The 21,775-nt window shown below is 37.5% G+C and overlaps 1 protein-coding gene across 2 annotated transcripts in view; it reads left to right on the top strand.

Annotated features, from left to right (window-relative positions):
• ANO6 (anoctamin 6) overlaps nucleotides 1-21,775 on the top strand; it is a 186,124-nt gene that overhangs the window by 117,219 nt on the left and 47,130 nt on the right. For both annotated transcript variants that reach the window (XM_058558450.1, XM_058558451.1), the window contains 4 exons: nucleotides 225-340; nucleotides 7,615-7,749; nucleotides 16,504-16,606; nucleotides 20,695-20,755. In XM_058558450.1, coding sequence (XP_058414433.1) covers nucleotides 225-340; nucleotides 7,615-7,749; nucleotides 16,504-16,606; nucleotides 20,695-20,755 — 415 coding nt within the window. The remainder of the gene's footprint in view (nucleotides 1-224; nucleotides 341-7,614; nucleotides 7,750-16,503; nucleotides 16,607-20,694; nucleotides 20,756-21,775) is intronic.

The raw sequence follows: 21,775 nt of genomic DNA, 5'->3' as shown, positions 1-21,775 counted from the left end.
CCAGGGCCAGTCTTCCTCAGCAAAAAGAGAGGAGGATTGGCAGATGTTAGCACAGGGCAACACAAAAAACAAACACACAAAAAATTACACAGTATTTCCTTCCCTTTTAGCAAATGAGGGCCCCTTATTCACAAATGACTGTGAAGTGTTAGTATCACATTTAATAAACAGATTTGTGAATACATAGTGATTGGGTTGCTCACTTGTTTGCTTCTGCTTCCCAGTGCAACTTTGGCCGTCCATCAGAGGATCTCGGCTGCCCTAATGAACGGTACCTTCTGTACAGGGAATGGGCTCATCCTCGAAGCATATACAAAAAGCAGCCGTTGGATCTTATCAGGTGAGTTGGTGTGGAGGGCGCTCCAGTGGGAAGGGCTGAGGGTTGCCCTCATGGCATCTAAATTTGACAGTACTCAAAGAGTATTGCCAACCGGGGAAGCTCACTCAAACCTCTGAGCTTCGTTGCCCAGGGTTTTTATCAAGGCTTCGTTACTAGACGTGATTGATTGAGTCACTGCTCTCGTGGCTCAGTCTCTAGCCCCTTCTTCTCTCAGAAGTCGCTCCAATATCACATGGCTAAAAGCCCCAACCTTCTAATCACGTGGGTGGTCTTTCTGGCATGGCTAGCCTCCATCTTGAGTCATCTCATTAGCACAAACCATTTAAGAGTCCACTATGAATAACAAAGACGCTCCTACATTGGAAAATTCCTGGAAAATTCCAAGGGTTTAGAGATTACCTCCCAGGAATTGGGACTAGAGACCCACCAAATTCTTCATTACACAGGAGTAAATGTTAGATTTAGCTTAAGTGGTATGTTAAGAGATATAAATTTTCACTGCTTTTCTGTATCTGCTGTTTGATATTATTTCACTGTATCATGTGTATATAATGTCTAGCTCGGCATTTGCCTTCTCAAAGCACCAATGTCGGCTGCTCTCCAGAAGCTTATGATGTTTGGGCAAGGCTGCTGGAGAGAGACCAAGAACAACCAACCAAACAAACAAATAAAAATGAGCAAACAAATAAGTAAACAAAGTTTCCGATTGAAATGAAATTTTCGTAACACAGTGATGAGATGGAGGGTGGGGGGGTGGGAAGTGCGTCAAGATAGTTATCCTTGAGTAGGTGACATATGAGCTGAGACCTGGAGAGTAAAAAGGGGCCAGTACTTTGAGGATTTGTAAGAAGTCATTCGAGGAATAGAGGCAGCTTGTACAATGGTTCTGAGGCACAAATACATTTGGCAAGTTTGAGGAAACATTGAAGACCAGTGCTAATGTGAAAGAAAATGATGAGACACAAGGTTAGAAAGGGTGTCTGGAGCACAGAAGGGAGTTTAGACTTGAAGTGCAATGAGAAGCAGTTGTAATATTTCAAGCATTCAAGTGATTTTGTCTCATTCCCATTTTGCAAAGATAGTGTGGAGAATGGATAATAGGGGGACACAGGAAGTGGGGAGATGGTAAGAGGCTATTAGAGTGGGCCAGATGAGAGATTGTGGGAACAAATTTGGAATGTGTGTTAGGAGCAGAGTTGACAGGACTTGGTTGTGGATTGGATGTGGAGGGTGAGAAGAGGAGAGTCAAGGTATCCCCAAGTCAGCCTGGAGCCAAGTGCCTGTTCTTTCTACAATAGCTCAGTGCCCCATGCAGGTGCCCATGTACTTGGGGATGTCTCTTAATCTGAAAAGTGAGAGTTTTAAAACACTGAATAATTTCTGTTTTGCTTTGATTTACATTTTATTATGGGAAATTTCAAACTTATACAAAAGTAGAGAGAATAGTACAATAAACTTGCATATATCTGTCACCCAGCTCCAAAAATTATAAACTCATAGCCAGTCTTGTTTCATCTTTATCCCTGCCTCCTTCCCTTCTCCTCCACTGGATCATTTTGAAGAAAATCTCAAATATCATATCATTTCATTAGTAAAATGACAAGATTTTTTGTTTGTTTTTTTTTTTTTTTGGTGAGGAAGATCAGCTGACATCTGGTGCCAATCCTCCTCTTTTTTCTGCCAAGGAAGACTGGCCCTGAGCTAATGTCTGTGCCCATCTTCCTCTACTTTATATGGGACACCGCCACAGCATGGCGTGACATGCGGTGCGTTGGTGCATGCCCGGGATCCGAACCCACGAACCCCAGGCTGCCGAAGTGGCATGCGCGCACTTAACCACTTGCGCCACCAGGCAGGCCTCACAAGATATCTTTTACGTACAACCAGAATACTCTTTTTTTTGTGAGGAAGGTCAGCCCTGAGATAACATCCACGCCAATCCTCCTCTTTAGCTGAGGAAGACTGGCCGTGGGCTAACATCTCTGTCCATCTTCCTCCACTTTTATGTGGGACGCCGCCACAGCATGGCTTGACAAGTGGTGCGTTGGTGCACGCCCGGGATCTGAACCGGGCCGCCAGCAGCAGAGCGCGTGCACTTAACCACTATGCCATGGGGCCGGCCCCCAGAATACTCTTTTTTAAAAAAAGTCACATCATAATCAGTGTTCACATTTCCTTGATTGTCACAAAAAAATATTTTTTGATAGGTTTTTGGTTCAAATCCAAACAAGGTCCAGATGTTGCAACTAACATATCTCTCGAATGTCTTCTAATCTGTAATTTCCCGTTTCTTTCTTGTTTTCCTTGCAATTGTGAGAGCTTTTTCCATTCTCTATTTTGCTTATTTCATTCTCCTCTATTGTGGTGTTAGACTTATTCCTCTGTCGTGGGTATTTGCTTTAGCTAAGTAATTTTTTTTTATTGAGGTAACATTGCTTTACAACATTATATAAATTCAGGTGTACATCATTGTGTTTTGACTTCTGTATAGACTACATCGTGTTCACCACCAAAAGTCTAGTTTCCATTCATCACCATCCAAATGTGGCCCTTTACCCCTTTCACCCAACCCTTAATGCCATTCCTCTCTGGTAACCACCAATCTGCTGTCTGTGTCTATGTGTTTGTTGTTGTTGTTTTATCTTCCACACGTGAGTTAAATCATACCGTATTTGTCTTTCTCTGTCTGACTTATTTTGCTTAGCATAATACCCTCAAAGTCCATCCATGTTGTTGTAAATCCTCAGGGAAGGGAAACAAAAGAAAAAATAAATTCAGACTACATCAAACTAAAAAGATTCTGCACAGCAAAGGAAATCATTAACAAAATGAAAAGACAACCTACTGATTGGGAAAAGATATTTGCAAATCATATATTGATAAGAGGTTAATATCTAAAATATATAAAGAACTCAGACAACAACAACAAAAAACAACCTGATTGAAAAATGGGCAGAGGATGCAAACATGTTTTTCCAAAGAAAACATACAGATGGCCAACAGACACATATTCAGTATCACTAATTATTAGGGAAATGCAAATCCAAACCACAATGAGATATCATGCACCTCATGCCCATCAGAATGTCTCTTATTAAAAAGACAAGAAATAACAAGTGTTAGAGAAAAGGGAACCCTTGTACACTGCTGGTGGGACTGTAAATTGGTGCAGCCACTATGGAAAACAGTATGGAGATTCCTCAAAAAATTAAAAATAGAGCTACCATATGATCCAGCTATTCCACTTCTGGGTATTATCCAAATAACACTAATTCGAAAAGATATATGCACCCCTGTGTTCTTTGCAGCATTATTCACAATAGCCAAGACTGGGAAGCAACCTAAGTGCCCATCAGCAAATGAATGGATAAAGAAAATGTGGCATATATATACAATGTAATACTACTCAGCCGTAAAAAAGATTAGCTAAATGATTTGATCCTCACCTAAAAGCCTGATCTGATTGAGGTTTGACTTTGTGCAAGAATAGTTGATATGTGGAGTTTTGTACTTCTGTCAGAAGGTACATAATGTCCAGTTGTCTCTCTTTTTTGTGATGATAGCAGGCATTAATGATTGTTGCCTAGATTTATTATTTCATAAGGGATTTTATTTCATTATTACATTTGGTCATATTCTGATTTCCTCCTTCATTTACTGGCTAGATTACAATCATGAAGAGGCACTTTCTGTCATTAACTCTGGTTATCCTGTAGAATAAAATTTTAAAAGAGGATGTTTGTATATATGTAAATGTTGGAAGTTGACATTCATGTGAGGTTTTCCTTTTATTTCCTTTTATGTTAAAGCTATAGCATCTGATGACAGTGTGATGCATTTGATGGGTTCTTAATCATTCTGTATGGGTTGGTGGGTTTTTTTTTTTTTTTTTTGGTAAAGAAAACAATTCCCCAATATTTTGAGTACTTTTTGCTAAGGAAAACACGTTTAATTATTCCCTGTCCTTGGTCCACATGTTCCCTTCGTTGCTTCCCACTAGTAACCCCTTGAGCATTCAGGGTGTGAAACCTTCATCTGTGGTTTCCAGAGATTACCAGAGGGAAAATGAACTCTTTCCCCAAAAGTAAACCAAACAAAGCAGAAAGAGCAATCTGGAGGAAACAGACTTGGCACAGGAAAAAAAAAGAAACGAAAAGTTTCCCAAAAGACTCCCTCAGAATGATGAGAAGATATGGTAGCCACAAGACAAGGACATGATTCTATAAAAAAGGATCATTCTGAGAATAAAATGTGGCTCTTGGAAATTAAAAATGTGATCGAACAGAAAAACCCCAACAACAATGTTAGAAAATGAAGTTGAAGAAATTGTGCACAACATAGAGAAAAATGTAAAGAAGATAGGAAATAAAAGGCGGAAAAGATAAAGATTAGAAGATCAGTCCAGGAGGCGCAATGAACAAATAATAGGAGTGCTAGAAACAAGAACAGGGAAAATGTAAGGAGGAAACCAGAGAAATACTTCCAGAGAAGTATCTGCAGCACTGTACTGAACAACTGAACGCCATGAGTCTCCAGAGGGAAGGAGCCTTACTGAGCGCTCCCAAAGAATGAAAATAGAGCCATCAGGCCACGACAACATGACATCTCAGAACACTAGAGACAGAGAGAAGATCATACGAGCCTCCAGAAAGAAAACAGGCTTCATATGAAGGAGCAAGACTCAGAGCACCATTGAACTTTTTGACAATACTGCAAGGTAGAAGAAAAGAGAGCAATAACTTCAAATTTCTGAGGGAGGTGATTTTTCAATTTACGATTCCATATATGGCCAAACTGCTAATTAAGTGTGAGGAATTTTCACAGTTTTAAATACGCAAGGTGTAATGGAGGAAGTACACCCCCAAGAAAGAGAAAGCCATGGATTCAGTAAACGGATTACCAACGTGAGAGAGGGACCAAGAGATGCCAGATGACAGCTCTGTGGCAGGGCCAGCAAGTCATTAATCCAGGTTGGAGGAGACCTGAAGGGATTTATTCAAGGAGATGAAATTGATAGACTACCTCATGTGTTAGAAGGTACCGAAAAAGTTACACATTGGGGGAGGGTCTGGATTTGAACTGTTGATAAGCACATGGAAAACTAAGCAATGAATCACCAAGACAGTTACCAACTCCAGGGGAAACCAAATACTGGGCAGGAAAGAAAAAGTAAGCAGATCAGACGATTTGATTCAGCTGTGAATAGTCTTTACAGAATCATAATAATGTAAAGCCAAGGATATTGATCTAATGAAAATTATAATGTAACTAGGTTGAGAGGATGGAGGAATGGAGGTGTGGATGTGTAAATGAGACAGGGAGTTGAAAGGCAGTATAATCCTCATCTTCCAAAGTGGAAAAGGTGAGACATAAAACTGAAAAATCAATAAGCAACACTACAAGTATATTATTTAGAGATATGAAGGTAAACATTCCAAGAATAAGCTATAAGATTTGAAAGTCTCTGACATGGGTTGCTTCTGGGCAACAAGAAATGGGGGAGGTTGTGCGGGACTGGTCCTTTTTTTAATCAGTCTTCTAGAACTATTTGACTCTTTAACGAGTGTATAGTTACAACTTTGAAAAAAAATCAAAGCTGAATTTTTAAAAATTGGTGGTAAGAATTGGGATGTTTTTGACAGAGAGAGAGAGTGATCAGAGAAGATCACATTTGAAGAGATCCTCATTATTCCTAGCCTTTCAGCAAGAACCAGGAGGCAGCCTTCTGTTTAAGATTCAAAAATTCTTTCTGACCACCTTGCCTACAATGTAATGGGGTACCTTTGGAAATAATGAACTGCCTGTCACAGTAAATTTCCAAGCAGAGGCTGCCTGACCAGCTCTCTAAATGGAGCAGGATGTTTTTACTATCGGGGGGGTGGGACTTTACTATTGCGGTAGGCAACTTCTAACATTCTTTCCACTTTTAAATGTGGCATTTCCAGGGTGGATGGTTTGATAAGAACATACAACAGAAAGTCAAACGGCAAACAGTCGAAGACATTGTAAAGCCGTTGGCCAGGCTTTTCTCTTCCAGGCACTATCCTGAGCCTTCCATTTGCCTGCTGTCCATAGCCAGACAACAACCCCCCAATCATGGGAAAATGGACACACACTGTTTTTCCTGCCTCCTGTTGCATGTTGCTCTCATCCCTTCCTTTTCCCTATGGATGTGGCCTACACCCAGGCCTGTGACTATGGAGCTGGTCTCAGCAGCCCTGTGAGCACTGGTCCAGCCCAGGGATGTTCCTGTCTGAAGTCCCTCGGGTCTCCAGGTTGTTCTCAGAGCTAAGTCCCCACTAGGATAAGCCCAAGGAGCTTGCCCAGCTCCATACTGAGCCGGAAGTCTGATATAGGCCTAAGTGGGTTAGGATCCTATAGGATCTAAGGAAATCTACGGGTTCTACCAACCAATGCTGAGCCAGAAGTGAATCCATCTAGGAAAGTATCAACAACAGCATAGTCACCTAAACAATCATCACCTTGCTTTCTCCTCCTCCCTAAGCCTTTTCTTTCTGCCTAGCTGTATTTTTCTCCCTTTCGGGAACAACCTGGCAGTGCTTCATGCCTTCCTTCTTCTAATCTTGCCTACCTGGCCTCTTTCATTTTACCCCAGAGCACACCACTGATCACTTTTTAAAACTTGGAAAAAATAGAAGTACCAGATACAAGGCATACAGGGCAGTGGATTCCTCAGTTATATCCATCCTGCCCTCTCCCATCTCACAGTGAGCTTTATAAATATTTTGGTCAGAGAGAGACATTCCACTACTAATTATTATTATTATCATCATCATCATCATCATCATCATCAGTCATTTTCTTGTTATTAGTTGTGATTTACCTTATATTTGCTCCAAGGAAGTACCCTAGACAAACAAAAACAGGTAACTGTGAGCAGATTGTTCGTATTCATTTCTTCATACATGTTAAGAATGATCTTTTGGAGAATGTGTCAAATGTGCTGATCTTTACAAAAAATGATGGTGATCCTCTGTTTGTTCCACATTCAGCATTTTCCCCTCCTTTGCTCTATTCTAATTTACTTTGCTTCAGCAGGCTAACCAGTGATCAGTACTTCTGTGATATGTAAAATACTTTTTGTTTCATAGTGGACTTTGGGGTCTGCTATGAAAATGAATATGTTTTAAGTGTGAAGTCAGAAGTTTAAGCTTAAAGCCTCCTTTATTTAAAATCAGAAATTAATATTAGGATGAAGCTGCAGAGTGGTTATTTGTGTCTATTTTCTAAAAATAACTTCTGTCTTTCTTCAGGAAATATTATGGAGAGAAGATTGGAATCTATTTTGCTTGGCTGGGTTATTACACTCAGATGCTTCTGCTGGCAGCAGTAGTTGGAGTGGCTTGCTTTCTCTATGGACTTATTCATCAAAATAACTGTACATGGAGGTAAGCTCTCTTTATTCCTGTTACCACGCTGAAAAGTTGATTAGACATAAAATTATTTTCAAGGTCTTAGACTGTTTTAGTAAAAGAAGACTCATCACGGTACACTTACTGCTTTGGATAGTATACCCCTTTTGTTCTGAGTATAATAACTAAGCGAAGTGGAAAAAATTTTTTCTTAGATAATGCAACCCAGCCTCTGACAAGAATATTACCCGTAGGAAACACTCCAGTATTTTAAGACAGTACTTTGTTTGCAAAAGAAGGGAGGTCTGAAGGGAGGATCGTCCTTGAACTTCTCGCCCCCAGAGGAATGTTGCACTCAGCCCTACAGATGGTGGGCCAACAGCAGCTCTGATTTCTTCAGGGTTTCAATGGCAAAACTGGTAAAATTGGTGTTTTTATGCTTTTAGAAATGACTTTGTAAAATATATTAAGAAATATATGTTTAAAAACTGAAGTAAACAGTACTTTTGTTTTGTTATACTTTTAAAAAATTAGCCCTTACAAAGATAGGGGAAAAATAAGTGATAAGAATTAGTTTGTGCTCGATGTTGGAATTCAGGTACTAGCTGCACTGTCAAAAAGGAAACACATGGGTGCCAGAGCACTGAATTTCACCATCCCTGTTTGGAATTGCGTCATTATCTGCTGCTTTTGGTGGTCTCTACTTCCAAAAGGGATGCAGCACTGAACCAGGCATTTTCTCTTGTAAATTTGGTCTCTGTCCAGGTGTAGCAGCCAGATCAAAATTTCTGGGCACCAGTGACGAGCTGGTAACCAAATTTTTCTAGCCCCAGGCATATCAGCCTGGCTCTGGAGGCAGGAATCTTACGTGGCAGCTTTGACGTATAGGCATAATTAGCCATTCTATTTAACAGAGGATTCTGAGTGTTTTGTACCCGTTATGACTTCCTAGCTAGAAAGCTGCAGATGGTCTTTGAAGTACTCTACTCTTCACTGAAAAAGAGTTTAGGGCCAAAGGCCGAATGTGGATACGTTTTGTCTAAATTTGTCTTTGGCTTCTCTATTGTTTTGTATATCATTCCAACTGAAAAAAGGCATTTCAAAAATACACTTTCAAAGTGCACGATAGCATTTTTATAAGGTGCTTGCATGGTGGTTCTCATTATAATTCATTTTGTAAAATCACCATGACAGTCACACCACGTATTTCCTACACTATTCCACACAGATTAATCTACAGAAAACTGGGGGAGGGTCTTGGGGATATACTCCCTGTGCTCAAAATTATGTAGGCTTTAATTATTTAATTATTATATATTTTAAAAGCATTTAAAATATATGCATTTTAAATATTTTCAGTTAATTTTATTACCTACTGAGAAGATTCACGAGAATAGAAAATGTATTTAAGGTATAAGGGATAATGATCCATCACCCAGTTTAAGAAAAAGAACATACTGTTACCTGTGAAGCACTTTGCTCGATTGTATCCCTCACTTTCTGCTTTGGAAATAACGATACTAAATTTTGATTTTTATTATTCCTTTACATATACTGTATATTCTTTATCAATATAATATTGTATCCCTATAAAATATATTTCATTTTTTGTGCTTTTGAAAATATCTGTGTGTAAATGGAGGATGCTATAGGTATTTCCTCTTCTATCAAATGCCTGTTTTTTAAAGCTTATGCCCAGCTTTAAAAATAACAACTTTATTGAGATGTAGTTCACGTACCATAAAATGCATCCTTTGAAAGTGTACAATTCAGTGGTTTTAAGTACATTTCCAAACTGTCTAATTTCAGAACATTTTCATCACCCCAAAAAGAAACCAGTACCCTTTAGAAGTCACTCCCTAACCCACCTTTCTTTAGCATCTGGCAACCACTGACCTCCTTTCTGTCTCTATGGATTTGCCTATTCTGGACATTTCATGTAAGTGGAACCATACAGTGTGTGGCCTTTGTGACTGTCATCTTTCAGTTAGTGTAATGTTTTCAAGGTTCATCCATGTATCAGTATTTCATTCCTTTTTGTGGCCAAATAATATTCCGTTCTGTGAATATGCCGAATTGTTTATCCATTCATCAGTTGACATTTGGGTTGTTTCCACATTTTGGCTATTATGAATAATTCTGCTATGAATATTCATGTACAAATTTTTGTGTGGACTCATGTTTTCAATTTTCTTGAGAATATACCAAAGAATGGAGTCACTGGGATGTATAGTAACTCTATATTTAACATTTTGAGAAACTGCTGAGGTATTTTTCAAAGTGGCTACACCATTTTTACATTCCCATTAGCAGTGTATGACAATTCCAGTTTCTCTACATCCTCATCAACACTTGTTTTTATAGGCGTTTGTAAAATATATATATATTAGCCGTCCTAGTGGGTATGAAGTGATATGTCCTTGTAGTTTTGATTTGTATTTTCCTAATGCCTACTGATGTTGAACATCTTTTTGTGTGCTTATTTGCTGTTTGTATATCTTCTTTGGAGAAATGTCTATTCAAATCCTTTGCCTATTTTAATTGTGTTGTCTTTTTATTGTTGAGTTCTAAGTCTTCTGTATATACTCTGGATAAAAGTCCCTTATCAGATATATTGCAAATATTTTCTTCCATTCTGTGGATATCTTTTCATTTTCTTGATGGTTTCCTTTGAAGCACAAAAGTTTTTAATTTTAATGAAGTCCACTTTACCTAATTTTTTTCTTTTGTTGTTTGTGCTTTTGGTGTCATATCTTAGAAACCATTTGTAATCCAACGTCATTTTCTCAATGTTTATCTTCTAAAAGTTTTATAGTTTTATGTCTATGATTCATTTTAAGTTAGTTTTTGTAAATGGTATGAAGTAAGGGTTCACCTTTATTCTTTTCCAAGTATACGTCCAGGTGTGCCAGCACCATTTTTGAAAAGACTATTCTTTTCCTATTGGATTCTCTTGATACCCTTTTCAAAATCAATTGGCCATAAGTATAAGGGTTTGTTTATGGTCTCTGACTTCTTTTCCATTGATCTATATGTCTGTCCTTCATGCAAGTACCACACTATATTGATTACTGTAGCTTTGTAGTAAGTTTTGAAATTGGAAACTTTGAAACTTTGTTCTTTTTCAAAATTCTGTTGGCTATTCTGGATCCCTTGCATTTCCGTATTAATTTTAGAATCAGCTTGTGCATTTCTGCAAAAAAGCCAGCTGGGATTTTGATGGGAATTGCATTGAATCTGCATGTTAGTTTGAGGACTCTTGCATCTTAACAATATTAAGTCTTCCACTCCATGAACATGGAATGTCTTTCTATTATTTAGGTCGTCTTTAATTTCTATGAACAGTACTTTTGTAGTTTTCAGTGTACAGGTTTCACACTTCTTTTCTCAAATTTATTCTAAGTATTTTATTCTTTTTGATGCTATGGTAAATGAAATTGTTTCCTTAATTTCATTTTTGGATTATTCATTGCTAGAGTATGAATATATAATTGCTTTTTGTATTTTGATTTTGTGTCTTATAATCTTGCTGAACTGGTTTATTAACTCTAAATTTTTTTGGTGGATTCTTTAGGATTTTAATATACAGTATCATATCCTCTGCAATAGAAATAGATTTACTTATTTCCTTCCAATCTGGAGGCCTTTTATTTATTTTCCTTGTCTTGTTGCGCTAACCAGAACCTCCAGTCCAATGTTGATCTTGGGAGGAAAGCATTCAGTCTTTCACCATTAAGTATGATGTTTGCTATGGGTTTTTCATAGATGCTCTTTATCAGATTGAAAAATTTCTCTTCTATTCCTAGTTTTTGCCCATTATTCTGTTAATATGGCATATTACATGAATTGATTTTTGTATGTTGGACTGTCCTTGGATTTCTAGATACCTCCCGCTTGATAATGATCCTCTTTATATGTTACTGAATTTGATTTGCTAGTATTTTGTTGAGAATTTTTGCATTTATATTCATAAGAGACATTGGTCTGTAGTTTTCTTGTGATATCTTTGGTATCAGTGTAATACCGGTCTCATAGAATGAATTGAGAGTTGTTCCCTCCTCTTTATTTTTAGAAGAGTTTGTGAAGCATTGGTCATCTTCTTTAAATGGTTGATAGAATTCACCAGTGAAGCCATCTGGTCCTAGGAATTTCTTTGTGGGAAGTTTTTGATTACGAATTCAGTCTCTTTACTTATTATAGGTCTGTTCGGGTTTTCTATTTCTTCTTAAGTCAGCTTCAGTCCTTTATATCTTTCTAGGAATTTATCCATTTCATCTAGATTATCTAATTTGTTGGCATATAATTATTCATAGTGTCCCCTTATAATCCTTTTTATTTTTGTAAGGTCCGTAGTAATATCCCTCCTTTTATTTCTGATTTTAGTAAATTGAATCTTCTCTTTTTTTTTTTTTTTTAAAGATTTTATTTATTTTATTTTTTCCCCCCAAAGCCCCAGTAGATAGTTGTGTGTCATAGCTGCACATCCTTCTAGTTGCTGTATGTGGGATGCGGCCTCAGCATGGCCAGAGAAGCAGCGCGTTGGTGCAAGCCCGGGATCCGAACCCGGGTCGCCAGCAGTGGAGCGCACTCACTTAACCGCTAAGCCACGGGGCCGGCCCTTCTCTTTTTTTCTTGATTAGTCTAGCTAAAGATTTGTCAATTTTGTGGATTTTTTTAAAGAACTTTTTGTTTTGTTGATTTTTTTTGTTATTTTTCTGTTTTCTATTTTATTTATTTCTGCCTTTTGCCTTTTGATTGGACTGTTTAGTTCATTTACATTTAATGTAATCTCTGATAAGTTTGGAGTTACATCTGCCATTTTTCTCTATGTCTTTTTTTCCTGTTCCTCTATTACTACATTTTTTGGTGTAAAATACATATTTTCTAGTATATCTTTTAATTGGTTGCTTCTTTTACTCTAGTTTTTTGAGTTATTTTTCTTAAGTGGTTGCCCTGAAGATTATATATAACATCTTATTTTAAAACAATCTAGTTCAGATTAATGCCAACTTAATTTCAATAGTATACAAAAACTTTGCTTTGGTGTAAGTCTGTTCCCTCTCCTCCCTGCCCTTTGTGCTGTTATTGTCATGCAAATTTCATCTTTATGCAGTAAAGCCCACGAACACATTTTTATAATTATTATTTTATGCAGTTGTTTTACATCAGATAGGAAAAGAAAATAATTACATGCAAAAATATATTTACACTGTCTTTTATATTTACCCGTATAGTTACCTCTGCCAGTGCTCTTTATGTCTTCGGGTGGGTTTGAGTTACTGTCTAATGTCCTTTAATTTAAGCCTGAAGGAATCTTCTTAGTATTTCTTGTAGGATAGGTCTGCTAGCAACTGATTCTTTCAGATTATATTTATCTGGGAATGTCTTAATTTCTCCTTCATTTTTTATGAGTTGTTTTGCTGGATATAGAATACTTGGTTGACAGTCTTTTCCTTTCAGCACTTGGACTGTATTGTCCCACTGCCTTCTGGCCTCCATAGTTTCTGATGAGAAGTCGGCTGTTAATCTTACTGAAGAGCCTTTGTATGTTTTGAGTCACTTTTCCTTTTCTGCTGTCAAGATTCTCTCTATGTCCTTGTCTTTTGATGCTTCGAGTATGATGTGCCTGTGTTTAGATATCTTTGAGTTTATCCTGCTTGGAGTTTTCTTGGATATACAAATTAATGTTTTCATCAAATTTGGGAAGTTTTCAGCCATTGTTTCTTCAAATATTCTTTCTGCCCCTTTCTTTCTCTCCTGCCCTTCTGGACTCCTATTATATGTATATTGGTATTGTTAGTGATGTCTCACCAGTCTTTGAGGCTGTGTTCACTTTTCATTACTTTTTCTTTCTGTTTTTCAAACTGGATAATCTCAATTGACCTAGTTTTAAGTTAGCTGATTTTTTCTTCTGCCAGTTCATATCTGCAGAGGAGCCCCTCTGGTGAATTTTTCATTTTAGTTATTATACTTTTCATCTCTAGAATTTCCACTTGGTTCTTTCTAATTTTTTTCTATCTCCTTATTGATATTCTGTATATGGTAAGATGTTGTTCACATACTTTAATTCTTTAGACTGGTTCCTTTTAGTTCTTTAAACATATGTATAATTGCTTATTTAAGTCTTTGTTGTCTAGTAAGTCCAACATCTGAGTGTCCTCAGGGACGGTTTCTACTGAATGCCTCTGTTCCATGTGTCATGGCCACACTTTTCTGTTTCTTTGAGTACCTTGTAATTTTCTGTTGAAAACTGGGCATTTAAAATATTATAATGTGTCAGACCTGGAAATCAGATTTTCCTCCTCTTCAGGGTTTGTTGTTGTTTCTATTTGTTGTTGTCATTGCTGCTGCTGCTGCTGTTCATTTAAGTTACTTTCCTGAGCTAATTCTCTAAAGTCTGTTTTCTTTATTGCGTGTGGCCATTGAAGTCTGTGTTCAGTAAGCTTAATTGTCAGCTGATTGGACAGTGATTTCTTTATATGCCTGGAGCCAGTCATTCTTTGTGCTTTTGCCAAGTGGCTCTGTGTTTGTGTATTGGGAAATGCCTTCAACACTCCAGCAGGCCATTTGCAGCTCTTCCCTATTCTTTACTTTTTGCTTATGCAGAACCTCGAGGTCAGCCAGAGGTGAGGGATTAAAGTTTTCTCAGGTCTTTCCTGGCCGTGTGTACTGTCCCATGCATGCACTTGGCCTTCTACAATCCTAGGAATATATTGGAGCTTTTTAAAGCCCCCTATGGATCTCTCATTCCCCAATTTTTCCTTCTGAGTTTTTTGGTCAGTGTCTTGTTAGCCCCTACTGGTATCACTGCCTCAGGTGGTTGCAATGTGTTTTGAGAGGTTCGGGGGATTCGACTGGAGACGTAAAAGAAACTTGCCACTCCAAACAAATGGACTGAAGGTATATTTTATTATATAGAGGAGAGTAAAGGCAAGAAGTCTGCAAACAGATCCGAATAGGTCAAATAATGAGAGGGAAAAACATCAGATTGATTGGAAAGGGAAACACCAAATCGACTGAGATAGCAGCAGATTCAAATAGATCGTATAATAAGAGGGAAAAACATCAGATCAATCAGAAGTGACTGCTAGGCTACCACGGTTGTGAGGCTGTTGGTTTTTAAGGCTACCATGAGGCTGAAGATGTGAGGATGGGGCTAGGTCAAGTTGAAATGCCACAAAGCTCACTATTATTAGCCATTTTGCCTCAAATAGACACTCGTCAGATTGCTGTCTTTGTTTAATTTCCAGAGTTCTGTGGAGGTTAATTTTGACAAATGTTGCCGGTGTTCTTACTGCTTTCATAGAAGAGCAGATTTTCCAAGATCTTTGCTCAGATATTCTGAAAGTGCTTCCCATGCCCATTTGTTTTTAACTGACTTATTTGCAAGTCCAGCTAATTACACAACTCCAGTCCTCTTCACATAAGAGTCCCTCTGAATGGCTTCTTCTAGAGGGAGCAGTGTGCAGCCTGTTCTTAGTTTGTTGTCATTTTCTTGCTAATTTGTAGGAGTTCCTTAAATACTCTGGTGAATAGTCCTTTGTCATTTTTATGGGTTGCAAAACTTCTACCAGTTTGTAGCTAATTCTTTTTTTCCTCCCTTTATGGTGTATATTTTAATGAAGTTCTCACTTTTAAAAGATTTTGAATGTATTGATATTTTCCTTTATGATTTATGCCTTTTGGTTTTTCATTTATGGAATTTCTCCTTACTGCAAGGTTATCTGGATATTTTCCTATTTTTTTGTAATAAGTTGGTACTGTTGCATTCTCATTTTCCACCTGGAATTGATTTGTATATGATAGGCTTTAGGGGTTTGATTTCATATTTTTCCGTATGGATATTCTATTGCAGCAGCCCTGTTTATTGAAATGTCACTTCTCACCTTACTGATTTGCTGGGCCAGCCCTGTCATGAGTCACTTTTTGTACATGCATAGGTCTCTTTCTAAACTCTTTATTTTGTTCTCTTGGTCAGTTTTTCTTAACCTATGCCAATAGCACCCTGTTCTTTAGGAGTGTCTTGACTGTTCTGAGCCCTTTGTTCTTACTGAATTCACAGCTTAAATGGGGGAGAAATGACATCTTTAAATAGATTCTTCCAAATTATGAACGTGATGATGTATCCATTTATATAGGGCTTCTTCTCTCTTTCAGAACAGTTTTATAATTTTCTCCGTATAAATCTCTTATACATCTTGATTCAGATTTATTCTTGGGTTCTTTATATTTTTTAAGCTATTGAAAAATGGTATTTTTTAAACTAATTCTTAATTGTTGCAGATCTATAGGAGCACAATTCCTTATTGTGACTCTATGTATATTTTGATACTGATTTTGTGTCCAGCAAACTTACTAAAGTCACTTATTCTCATGATTTATCTGTAGGTTCTATTAAGTCATCTATATAGACAATCTTATCTGTTAGTAATAGCATTTTCTTTCTTTCTCGCCAATCCTCCTATCTTTGTTTTTCTTGACTCGCCCATGCTGTAAGGACCTCCAGTGAAAAGCATAGGTGATAGCGGGATCCATCATTTTGTTTCTGATCTAAAGGAAATAATTTCAGCATTTTACCTTTAAGTATAATGCTTTTTATGGGTTTTATGTAGCAAGGCTTTATCAGGTTAGTGAAGTTCGTTTCCATTCCTAGTTTTATAAGAATTTAGTTGAGTTGTTTAGTTTTGTTTTCTTATCATGAGTGGATGTTGGATTTTATCATGCTGCTAGAAAGGAAGTCCTGTTCATTAAAATTTTTTAAATTAAATTTTATTTTTCTCTTTTCTTTAGCAATGAAATTTGTTACGGTATTGGCGCTGAGATCATAATGTGTCCTCAATGTGATCGGCTTTGTCCGTTCTGGAGACTGAATACTACTTGCGCATCCTCAAAGGTAATTTTTGTTGTTCCAAATGTTGACAAGTAATGAAAGATTTTTTTCTTCTAAAAATTTTAGTACAACATAGAAATTATATTTTTTTCTCTGAGGAATTCAGAAAGGTAATTTTCCACTAAACCTTCATTCTAAAAGGTAGATATGGAATGCGTGTGTTTAATTCTCTTTTACAAATAATAAATTGAGATTAAAGCCTTATCTAAAATTTCCTGAGGGGTCAGTGAGGAGCTGTGGAATTGAAACTATTTGAGTATTTCAAGTAATCAAAGCAGAAATCTCAAACCCGGCTTATCTCCTGAATACTATTTAATAGGTTTACTATTACAAGTATTTTCCTTAATTCAAGTGAGTGGAAACCTGAAATTTGTACTTGTGTTTTCCCACTTTTAAAGTGTGCTGAAACTATGCTTGGATTTTTAAAGACTTTGCTGGTCAGATTTAGACTGTATCTATAAATATGCATAAGAAAGGTTTTGTATATCAATGATAACAGATACTTTGTCTCAAAACATTCCCACAAATCACATCTGGTTCCCCTTATATATGCAGATGGTCTTGAGCTATATGACTTCTTAAAATCCAGGAGATTTAGGACAAGCATTGAGACTGGAGGGAGCTTACTGAAAGGCATGTCAGAAACTCTAGACAGGAAGAAAGATAGCTTGCTTCACAGAATTTTCCTGACAACTTTGACATATTATTCTCCCTTGTCTTGATCTTTTCTCTGTCCCCTTGTTTTGCCATGAAAGTTTAGGAATCTTTATATGACCTCAGAATATTCTGATCTACTCCACGTAAGTCTTATTCTAACTGAATACATTGCTATTATAGTGAGATCACTTTATATTTTATAATTTGCAAAGTTCTTGTACTTATCACTTTTGACACACAAAACAACCCTGTGAGATAGGCAGAACAGGTATAATCTCCATTTTACAGATTAAAACACTGAGGATCTGAGAGATTAAATGATTTCCTCAAGGTCACCCACCTAGTAGCTGACAAAGCCAGAAATTGACAGCAAATCTGCATTTCTTGCCGCTACTGTGTTCTCAGCAGCTGACAGTAATATCAGGCACATGACTCACAAGTTGAGCTGTATGTTTGAAAAATTATTCCACCACTTAAGATGATTACAGGGTATTGTCAACACATGGATTTTTACACTTAATTTATGAATTAAAATAGATTTCATTGCCCCACCCCCCAAAACCAACACAAATTCTAGACTATAAATATCTGTCGTAGATTACACAGAGTAACAGACGTGAAGCTAATAAGAGGGTAGCTGCCTTCCAGTGATGTTGCCTCATAAAGATCACTAGTTAGTGCGTATCCTCAGGCACTGGATTTAAAGCAAATGCCGGCAATAATACCGGAAGCAAATTGTGCCCCACAAAGTACAATTGGGAATTCTATTTTCCTTAAGAAATTCTCTCTTTTACACCCTCTGCCCTCATCTCTTCTTTCATTTCTTCTGCTCCACCCACCCAGCCTTCAGCACATGACTCTCAAATATGTCCCTGTGTACATTTTTTTTCATTGTTTTGGAAAAAGTGAATCTTTCATTGTATTCCAGTTTCCTGAAGGATCCCCTGAGTCTTGTCAGAGTGATTTACAAAGGAAGGAAGCATATACAAGAATATGAGTAAAAGAATGAAATGAAAAAATTAAGTTAAAAAAAGGAGAAAAAGAGAGCACCTTTTCATGCTTTTCTGTTTGTTGGTTAATTCAGTCATTTCTTCATTCATACATTTATTTATGTATTCATTTCTACCTCTTTCTTTTGGAAAGAGATGGAATATTCACTAACTGACGTGTATGCTAAAAGAGATAACAAATTAGAAATAGACATATAAAATCAGGATCAAGGAAATGAAGAAACAGTTATGGGAATAATCAGGATTAATATTGTTTTTGTGATTGAGCATTAAATAGGGTTCTTAGCTTTTTGGCTGGCAAGATAAAAGGGAAACATGGTAAGTTATAATATTTTGTTCTTAAAAATACAGTTATAAAATTTTGATTTTTTTCCTTTGCTGGGAGAAAGCCTAGCATAACAAATGGTCACTTTTCTAGATACTAACTGGTTCCTCTGCTTAAAATCGTCCTGTCTGCATATGCAGCTCTCTTTTCTTTTCTGCTCCATGTGACTAAAGCAGTATGTTGACTTGGGGCTGCTCTTAACACAGTTGTCTTTCCCTCTCTGTGCTGTCCTGCCAAGCAAGCTAAGCTAAGCTTCGTATCAAGAAAGCCCCTTGCTTACCTTCTCCCTACTTCCTGCTTACATGTCGCTCTTGGGGCATGTAGAACAGAGAGGCCAGCCCTCTTATTCTTTCTCTCGGAGCCTTGATTCTTACACATGTAACAAAAATGGTAACTTCCTTCAAGCCCCCATCTCCCTTCGTAGGAGTGCAAGGCACATCCCTCTTCTTGAGCTAGGCAGCTGCGGAGATCTTGGCATTACTAGTAAACCTGCTTTTTCTTGCTACTCCTGTTTTTGCCTCGAGCACTGACAGATGCGCTTCTAGTGGCTTTTTCTCAGCATAGTGAGGTGAAGAATTCACAAATAGGATTTTTTCTTTCTGGAGTGGGTGGGCAGAGGTATCAGGGCAAGTAGGGAGGTATCAGATAGAGGAAGGCTTGCACTGAGTCCTGAGAGAGGAGTAACATTGGGCAGAATCTTCAATAATCCCATTATAACATGCAAAACTATTTTTCGTAGGACTTTTCTGATGATAATGGTCAGTAAGGGGTAAGGCATAACACTAAAAGAGAAGTTTGAGAAGATAGTTCTGTGAGAGTCAAAGCTAAGAGATTTGAAATATATGGTCCATGGAATCCCAGGACTAGAGGAGTTAGGTGGAGAGCGTTATTGCCCAGAGCTGTTGCTCATTGATTCTGTCTTGAGCTGGATTATTGAGAGGAATACTTGGATGACAGTTTGGGATTGTGCTTTCTAATCAGGGTCTATATGGATGATTGAGGGGCTTCTATATGCTTTGGAAAACAGATATATGAGAAGATGGTTAGGAGGATATTCTTTTATGCAAATAATGTAACTAATATTTTTATGTAGATGAAAGTTTACCTGCTTTACATCAGTATAAAGGGCAACCCAAAAAGTTACCTAAAACAAAGTAGAGTTTTCCTTAGAAGCAGCTTGGAATTTTCTTTAACATTTGAAAACTTTGCTTTTTTTTTTTTACCGATAGCTCCTTTTTCTACTCTGTCTTCTTTACTTTTCATATGATCTATCATAAAGTTGATATTATATATATCTTCCACTTTTTCCATTAACTTTATGGATTTTTTTTAGGAGATGTTAAAATGCTCACTAATGAAAAAGTAGTAACTAATTGAAAGATTTTCCAGGAATTCATAGAGGGAGATAGACTATGTATATACTAGCAAAAAGATGAAACTTAGCAGAACTAGTGAATAGAGGCTTCTTTGCACAGGTATGTCATTTATTCATTCGCGGTCGTTGTACCCCTTGTAATGTCTGCAGAAGCACCTGTGCATCCTTATTCTGATGGAAGCCTCTGTCAGTGAAGGTAGAAAAGCCATCATTGAGTTTGAGGGAACAAAGCTCTCCTAGGGGAGAGCCATGTCAGAATAAACCCCAGCTTTGTACTTCTCTTAACAAGAACAGTTAGAATTCAAGAACTTACTCTCTGACCTGGGTGGGATGATGATAAGATGCAAATCATAAATCTAAAAGTTGTTTGGAGTTCATTGTATTCATAGGGCCATACTACTTCCTCAATTCATTATGACAGTTCATAAAAAGAGGCTATTATTCAAAAGCATGACAGAGGCTTTAAACAAAGTGGAATCTTAGAAGCTATGCCTATTTCTTTATCACGGTATCGAAAGATTCCATTGGAAAATGCATTCTGTTAAATACAGCAAAGGCTGTTTGCTTTCAAAAGCATGAGAAATCTCATCTGTAAGTATGTAGTAGATATGGTGATTGTGAAACTAGGTATCAGCTTTAAAAAGAAATTCAGACTGTAGAATACACAAAGCATTGCATAAGTGGAGAACAGGATTCATGTGTATGTCATTATTATATTTTCCAGATATTGTGCGTCTTTGACAGTTTTGGAACTCTAGTCTTTGCAGTATTTATGGGGGTATGGGGTAAGTTATTTTCATTTTTTTCAGTTTACTTTTGCCTCTTAACATAAAAAAAAAAACCCTAAGATCATTCAAGCACCCAATTTAATGACAGTTTACAGTTTTATATAGGCTGTCACTTTTGAACTTGGGTTGCCCAAGTGTCAGCTCCCCTGGAACTCCATTTATAACTCTTAAGGCCATTGTATCAGTTACTATGTCAAAAACCACCTCAAAATGTAGTGGCTTAAAACGCACGTTTATTGCTTCTTATGATTCTCTGCGTCAACTGGGAGGTTCTTCGGGCACGGGCTGGCTCCGCTGGTCCCTGTAGTTAGCTAGCAGCTCCACTGGCGTAGATGCTCTGGCAGTCACCAGGCTGGTTTGGTCTGTGGGGCCCAGCTGGGCCAGCTTGTCTTGCTCCGCATGGTCTCATCCTCCAGTGGGCTGGCCCAGGATTCTTCAGATGGTGCTTTTAGGATTCCAAAGAGAAGCAAGAGAGGACATCAGTGTTGATGGTTGCATCAAGTTTGCGGATATCTCATCAGCCAAAGCAAGTTATGGCTAAGCCCACAACGGTGTGAAGAGGTGGGAGGACTACCCCAGGGCTTGGATGCAGGGAGGCGTGAGTCACTGGGAGCCCTTATTGTAGCAATCCCCACAACTGTGATTCACCTGACTTGTATGAGGTTAGGGTTCAGAGGAAGCAGCAACACAGGGATTACAGGTAAGCTTTCTTTTCTATACACCTTGATATCTGCATATTTAATAAGTATGTGCTACTCTTATAATAATAATAATTCTATTTAATAAGTAGAACAGATATAATCCTGAAGAATATAATTTGCATATAGAAGGTTTAATACTATATTTATACTATTTACTTTGAACAGCATCATTAATGTAATGAGACAATTATTTTCTTTAAATGCAGACTTTTAAATGTTTAATTGATGTAAATATTCTACCACAGAAGAAAAAAATTACCATTTTCAAAGATAAACACATTTCCAATTTCATTGCGTAAATCAAGGGGAGATAGAG

This window comes from Diceros bicornis, chromosome 17 (genome assembly GCF_020826845.1).
Source record: "Diceros bicornis minor isolate mBicDic1 chromosome 17, mDicBic1.mat.cur, whole genome shotgun sequence".
Lineage (NCBI taxonomy): Eukaryota > Metazoa > Chordata > Mammalia > Perissodactyla > Rhinocerotidae > Diceros > Diceros bicornis.
This window is presented reverse-complemented; position numbering and strand designations above follow the sequence as displayed.